This window comes from Microtus oregoni, unplaced genomic scaffold, assembly GCF_018167655.1.
Source record: "Microtus oregoni isolate MIOR12 unplaced genomic scaffold, Mior012 000017F_ref0000208, whole genome shotgun sequence".
NCBI classification, from domain to species: Eukaryota; Metazoa; Chordata; class Mammalia; order Rodentia; family Cricetidae; genus Microtus; species Microtus oregoni.
The window spans coordinates 28927515-28935509 of NW_024543076.1; the positions used below are offsets into that span (position 1 = coordinate 28927515).

General features: G+C 39.5%; 1 protein-coding gene across 1 annotated transcript in view; it reads left to right on the forward strand.

Moving 5' to 3' along the window:
• Nucleotides 1-5424, forward strand: part of Prex2 (phosphatidylinositol-3,4,5-trisphosphate dependent Rac exchange factor 2) — a 289087-nt gene extending 283663 nt beyond the window's left edge. The window contains exon 40 of the mRNA XM_041667469.1: nucleotides 257-5424. Within this exon, the coding sequence (XP_041523403.1) occupies nucleotides 257-302 (46 nt within the window). The 3' untranslated portion in view covers nucleotides 303-5424. The remainder of the gene's footprint in view (nucleotides 1-256) is intronic.
• The last annotated feature ends 2571 nt before the right edge of the window (nucleotides 5425-7995 follow it).

Here is a 7995-nt window from a genome sequence, read left to right on the forward strand (position 1 = left end):
ATGGTTGGAGGTAAAAGCCAAGTGTTGGTTCACGAACAGACTTCTGAACGTGCTCAAAATAAAGGGAAGAATTTTCTATATCAGATGTCCAGATTTTTGGATCAAGCTGATTCATATACTATTTTCCGTGGAACAGCCAATGTGGTGATGGCTGATGGAGCCAAGAAATTGTTTAATGTATTTGTTCTTCCAACAGAAACACTCTGGTGAGGGTGGTATTCTAATTGATTGTCATCCTGTCCTGTGTCTTTTCTAGGCTGTATAAGTTGTGTGAGCCACCACCCCCAGCTGGAGAAGAATAAGCCTTCCCAAGAGCCAAGCAGGTAGAAGCTTCCAGATGCTGACCAAGTCAGTGTTCTCCACTGAAGAGAAAGAAATGCATATTTAAGATATAACCCCTCCCCCCATCCTGGTGTAAATAACTGATATTTGGTTCCCTTTGGATATTTATGTTGGAACTAGCAGTTCATTCAGACAACCCAGCCTCACACTCTATATACTGACGTTACAGATTCGTATGAGGGCAAAACTCACTGCTGGAACTTAGAGAAAAAATATACAGTGATAAAAGATTAACTGTTTTGGTCCCTTTCTCATTCATTAATTATATTGTATTTGTTTTTAACTTCCACACTGGACACATGTGATACTTAACAGTTCTTCCTGAAGAAGTCTGTCACTAAAAATGATGGGCACACTCGGGAAGCCAGCATACAGGAATGTTATGGACAGTGTCAATCGGGAGACACAGGTTTTCGTCTCCTGCCTGTACCACACAGAAGTGAATTTGTGGGAGGTAGGAAATTACACACCTCCGCTTCTTCTATGGCATCTTGGTAGTGAAGAAAAAAATGAAGATTTCTTGACTTCTTCCCTGTTGTCAAGACTGCTCTCTGTGTAAACATTCCAACAGGCAGGTGCTTCTGTAGATCTCTGCAGTGAGCCCTGAATACTGGCTGACTCCATTGATGGCTGTGGGCAGGGAGTTGCCAGGATTGGGGAAGGGAGAGGAGTGAGTGAGGAGGAAAAAAAAAATCTATTTGGAAACTCAACCTTGAACTAAGACAAGTTTAATTTTTGAAGTCTTCCTGTGAGATATCAGACACTTAAAAATATACCATCAGGAGTATTTTTCTATAAAGTTGTATGAATAAAATGTGAAAATAAATTTATATGTTGTACTTTGAAGGGCCTTTGGCAAAGAACCTTGATAATTTATGCAACTTAGGTATAAACTGTATTCATTCTAAAGTATATGCAATAAACATTCTGTGTCGCTATACTAATATTGTTTTTATTACCATGAGTAGATTAATATTGGTTTTAAATATATAATTTTAAAGATAATTAAAATATCCTCACTGTAATTATGATAGAGTTGTGTTTTGCTTAATGATAGAGATAAATTGTGCCCTTTGGTGATACTCTCGCTGTGCAAATGTCATGGGATACACTACACAATCTGAGAAGACAGATGGTCTATGGAACCATCTCCTATGGGCTGTCTGTCACTGACCCAAGGCCACATGCAGCACAGAAATGTGAATGGATACAGGCTAAACATATGAAATCCTTACCTTAACGTTATTCAGTTTTACTTTATAAACATTGTAATGACGTTCATTAAAAGCTGTCTTTACTGCCAGTGGAATATTTAATTAAAATATATTCCAAAGGCATGGAATATATGTGTTCTACTAGTTAAGGTGAAAATGAATGAACAGAGCACCTGATTTTTTTTAAATAAATTCGTGTGTGACTAACAATAGGAAAACCGACATCAGTTGCTAAAGAAAGGCCATAGTATTTTGAATTTAATAAAGATAGGACCTACATTTGCATATTTATATGACATACATGCATAACTTTCAGGAAATAAACATTCTTGCCACTATCAGCACACAAGACCGGTGCTCTGATAATTCAAACTGTTATCTGCTGAAGGTCTGAAGAGTGAGAACTGGTTGACTCACAGACCCTTTTCATCACTTTAATGTTCTTTATTCATCATCCCAGAAGGAAGCCTTCACAGGGCTAGGAAGTGTGGTTATAACTCATGGAGTATATAATTGGCCTTGGGACATTTATAAGTTCAATGCCATAATATATGGTATTCTTCTTTTGACATTGGATTATCAGAAGGCCTTGGGATTAGGACGCACTTGCTTTAATGATGCACTCTCCTCTGTGACCAGTGTTTATTGACAAGCTACTAAAAAGGTCTGCCTACTGTTCAGTATGTGGACATGGGCCACTGTGTGCCCACCAAGAGGTTTCATATCTCACCATGGGAACTGAATCGTGTACTCTCTTATAGGTTTCCATCATTGGTTTCTAGCATTACAAAGTTGAATTCTGTAATAATATAAATATTTGAGAACTAAAATTATAATCTATTTCTTACTCTGAGAGAAAGACTGACAGAGGATGAGAATTTCTGTTCCAGATTTACTTGACAGGTTGGTAATACTGAGTTTCTGGTAGATGTGCTCTCCTATAAACCAGCATCTGATCTGAAGACTCAAACTGCTTTGTTTCCATTTAACACACGTTTTTCTAGTGTCTTCAATCCCCTGTGTATCCAGTGGCCACTCTTCTTGCAGCAAGAGGTTCAATTGAAAAAGAAGGGGTTGTGGCTATGAATGTGGTTGACCATTTTCCTCGCACACGGGAAGCCACATGTTAGTTATGTTGGCTCTCCTTTAAGGCAGAGGTGGTTCACTCCTGAAATACTGGTACTCAGAGGAGACTGATGCAGTATGATTGCCAGATGTTTGAAGCCAGCCTGAGCTACAGAGTGATGCGAGGCCAGTCTTAATGGCAGTGTGAGATACTGCCTACGAAGGACAAAGATACCACATAAGAACAAACTGTTTCTGACTGTATTGATCGTAAGCTTGAGCAGTTCAATTCAGAATGATGTGAAGTTGACCCTATGCTACCTTTAACAGTGAAGAAAATCAATGAGAAACACATCCCAGAGTAGGTATTACCTAACCTTAAGCAAACAAAATCCTAGAGAGGAGGTATTAGCTAACTTAAGCTAATGCCCTGTCATGGGCACATAGATTTTATGGGTAATGCATGTATTTACTGTTTTGGAAGCTTTAGGTTGATAGTAAATTATTCCATGTAATTGAAAGCAAACACATTTCTCTCTCCAACAGTCACGTCTTCTCACACGAGTCCACACAGCTGTAGTCCTGTGGGAAACAATTCCACATGGCTTAGCTGGTGTTGTCTTACTGTCTATTTATAAAATCATAATATTGAAATTTCAAAGGAATAACCTTGCTTTAAGTCATTTGTCCTTTAAAAACTCTTTAACTAGTTCTAGACTCTTCACACTAGTGGTATTCAAAGCAAACTACTAAAGTTTAGCATTTGACCCAATTGCTTCTGAATTATGGGAAACTTTAGTTTTTAAAGTTTTGTTTTTATGTGAATTTTCCTGCAAGTCTATAGTTGTTCCTTAGCCAGCTATGATCTCATTGCCACGCATATGCATTAGTATGGATATATATACATTTATTAACCAGTGTTCAGAAATAACCTTGTCCTCTGTGTGAGGGCAGAAGATTCTGAAATGGTTTATCGGTTAAATAAAGTATACTCTACTTTCCTGTAGAAAATCTGTACTCTGGAGAAGGGGACATATAAGAGGCGTCTTTACCAAAAATGGTCCCAGCACAGTAATTTTACAAATGGCCACCATATTCCTTGGTGTTGCAATTCTATGCTGGTCATAGGGACCAATGTTTGCTTTCAGAATCCTTGGCTACTTTAATGATTTGCCATTGTCAACATTATTAATACTGATGTTGCCAAGCACTACCTGGCATGCAAGGAGGTCTACTGAAGGAGAGCCAGTCTGTACATCCTTTGATCGTGACCTAGTGAGAAGACTGCTTCACTTGGGACAGTTTCTTTTCTCACAGGGATAGATTCCTGAAGTATACTAAGTCTGCCATGTGATATACAGATACATGTATGCATGGGTCCTTATACATCATATATCAACTACTTTTTATTTTGTGATAATTAACTATAAAAGTTAGATTTGGGAGTTTTATTTATATAAAAATATGAGACAGAGTTTATTGGTGGCTAGAATGATGTCTTCTATAGACACAAGCGCTGTCTGGGTTTTAGTTGTGCCTGGTGGGTGTCTTGTAAGCTGTGTTATTTTGCTATTTATGTGAGCCACCTTTTCTTCCATTTTGTTTTTTTCTTTTTTTGGTTATCACTGTGAAAAATTGTCAGAGATGATTAACTTACAAAGAGGAATGGTTTATTTTACTCCAAGGTTGGAGGATCTAGGCCATAATCAGCTGAAGTCTGTGCAGTGAGTAGCACTTTGGTGAGTAGCAGCTCATGGCAGGAGAGGATCGCAGAACGAAACTCCTTTGATTCTTAGCAAAATCACAGAGATGAGGAAGAGATTGGAGCCCCACCGCCTTTCAAAGGCAGGTCTCCACAGACACAGGAACCTCACCAGGCTGGGAATTAAGTCCGTAACACAGATAGCTCTGGGAGACATACCAGGGTCCAAGCTGAATCACTGTCCAGTCAACCTTAAATCTACTTACCTGGTTTACCATTAAAAAAATAGTCTAATGGACATAAATGATATTTATTAAAAGTACTGGGAACACCAGAAAGAACAAGGATTGGGGAGTTCATTTTAGGCACACACAGTAATTACTGCCATCCACTCATTGTCATTCAACAGATGTTCTAAAAATTCACTTAATAAGACCCAATCAGTTGCATTGGATATAAATAGGATATATAATATTTTTAATCAGTGTATTGGATATATTTAATTAAAAAATCTTCACAGGGTCCTTATATCTCTCTATATACAATAGTCACTTGTATCTTTTACTTAAAATTCTATTATTCATAAGGTAAATCTATTATAATGCCATGTGTGTATTGTATATTATACAAGAATACTAAGTTGTTGAAATATTTAGAAAGCATACATTAAATACCTAATGCCTGAAGCAAATTTTTTAGTTTCAGAGGAATATATATTTTTGTAACTGCAAGTATATGAGTAGACCATAGGTTTTGCTTAAAAATATTTTTGTAAGCTTTCATTTGCACAATATTCATTTTTAATAGTAAAACATCAAACTGGTTCTCTAAAAGTAACTGTTTTGACTATGTCTATATTTAATATTATGTAACATTCAAAATTCAATGATGTTTCATCTAAATGTATTATTAGCCATTTTTTCCTTTGTAAAAGACCCATGTAACATAGTTTTGATCATTACATATTTTGTGTATGGTTAAATTTGTTAAAAGCTCATTTTGTATTTTATATCAGTTATTTTGTTCACATAAAAGATTGGAATAGTAATGTTATATGATAAATGTCAATAATAATAAAGCAAACTCTAGTATGAGCTTAAATTTGACCAATTCCTATTATATTCTTGGAAGGCAAAAAAAATTGAAAATAAAATGTTCACAAGATCAGGATGAGTAAAACAACCTAGGTATGAGACAAATCTTCCATGGTAACTGCTGAAAGGTTTACTATTACTCATAATGTTGGAAAGCTCTATTAGAAAACAAAATCACGTGGGGTCTTCTGAATTAACCAGCCAATCTCTCAGGGTTTCCATTCTTAATATGCATGAGCTGTGGTCATTTTAGTGGCTAAGGATGTCACAAATCTTGAGTGATTCTTAAGTCACTTAAGGTGATTGATTCAGGACACAAGCCAAGGAGATATCTATTAACAAGAGAAGTACACAATAATGAAAAGCAAGCAGGGTGAGAAGCTTGCACTGTGGACGTTCAAGGAATTTAGATTCAAATAACATCCATTTTTTGGGTGCCTACGGATCACTTCTCCACTGTTGACTAAAATGAACATTAGTAGCTAGACACACATAGATGACTATTGGCCATGGAGAGTTCATGGTCTCAGGAGAAGAAATATTGATAACAAAAGATTTGAAGAGAGAACATCAGGTAAGGAAAGGTGTTGAGCTTGCAGGATGAGTAAGAGGAGCAACAGAAGCAGTCATGTAACAGAAGCAGGTTCCCTGCTCTGTGGTGGAGATACACCAGGCACATTTGTGGGGTGGTGAGTGCTTGAGACTGGTCAGGATGAAGGTCTGGGCATGTGATTCTAAGGAGGTATAGATAGAGATTTGAGATGGCTCTGACAGGCATGTGGGTCTGATGGCTGTGTTGAAACTCCTAGGCAATGCATCATGAACTGAGTTGCTGAGATACATAAATGATGACTGATGTGAAATTATGGATTCCAAGTGATGAGTTTGAAGAGTGCACATGCTACTGATTGTGTTGGCCTGCTCAGAAATTTCAAAACGAAGATAATCTGAGGAAAGATATCAATAAGTAGACTTTCAGTGTCTGGGCACTGCTGGTGTATGCTAAGACAGCACATTTAATATAGTTTTAAGAATGAGAAAATACAAGCAACAAACAAAAGCCATCTATTTTAGAAAATGATGAAAAGCATCTGTGTTCCAGAAGGGAGCTATTAGCATGCTCTCCTTACTTCTTTGCCTTTTTCACACACACATACCACACACACACTTGTGAGGGTAATAGGTTTAAGAACTGAAACAGAATTGCTGTGGGCCTTGGGGCATGCCTGTAATCTTCATGCTTGGGAAGTTGAGACAGGAATGTAGCATGGTCAAAGTCAGCCTGGACTTCATAGTGAATCCAAGCCTAGCCCAGGAGACACAGTGAGGCATTCACTCAAAAATAAAATATAAGGATTGAGCCAGCCACTTGGGCCAGAGCAGGCCTGAGGCAGCAAACTCAACAGGAGCAGGACAAAGCCAGTGACCTAGGCTGGAGTGTGCCTGAGACAGCGAGCTCTGCTGGAGTGTATCCAGACCAGGGACATTTGCAGAGGCAGGACTAAGAGAGCAACCTGGGCTGGAGCAGGACTGAGAGAGAGAACTCCACAGAATCTGCACTGAGCCAGGGACCTAGGCTGGAGGTGGCCTGAGATAGTAAACTCTACGTGAGTGTGAGGAATCCAGACAAGGGAGTGGATTCAGACTAGGGACATTTACAGAAACAGGACTGAGCTAGTGACCTAGGTCAGAGCAGACCTGAGACAGTGAACTCTACTAGGGCAGGTACAGGAAGCAACCACTGAGGGAGTAGGCTGGAGCCACAGACCTCTGTGGGTCCAGGCATGAGTCTGGGACCTCTGAGGAATTAGGTCTGAGCCAGGACCTCTGCAGGTCTGTGCATGAGTCTGGAAACTCTGAGGGAGTAAGCAGGAACCAGAAACCTCTGGGACCAGGCCCAGGCATCGGTCTTGGACCTCTGAGGAAACAGATGGAAACCAGAAACCTCTGCGGGTCTGTGCGTGAGTTTGGGATCTCTGAGGAGTAGGCCTGAGCCAGATCCTTTGCAGGTCCATGCATGAGTCTGGGACCTCTGAGGGAAGAATCCTAAGCCACATCCTCTGCTGGTCTGGGCACACCCAAGTGTGGGTGTAGATTGGAGCCAGAGATCTTTTTGGGACCAACCCCAAGTCAGAGACCTCTGCAGGAACAGATCCAAACCAGGGACATTTACGAGCCAGCAACCTAGGCCAGAGCAGACCTGAGACAGGAAACTCAAATGAAGCTGAGCAAACCCTGGGAGCACTGAGCAACCTCCAGGAACATGGAGTTACCAATGGGGTAACTGGAATCTTGGTACTGACTGTACCATGAGGAGTAGCCATCTGAGTCTTGGATCCATTCATACCTGGAAGATTGACCACCAGAGTCACAGACAGCCCCAACTACACCAATTAGAGGAAAAGATGGGTAGACAAGGTAAGAATACACACAACACCACAAAGAGCAACATGACACCAGTAAAATCTAGTGACCCTACAACAGCAAGACTTGAACAATCAAATACAGATGAAGAAGAAGAAAATGACCTAAAAATAACTTCAGGAAAATGTTTGATGCACTTAAAGAGAAAATGAGA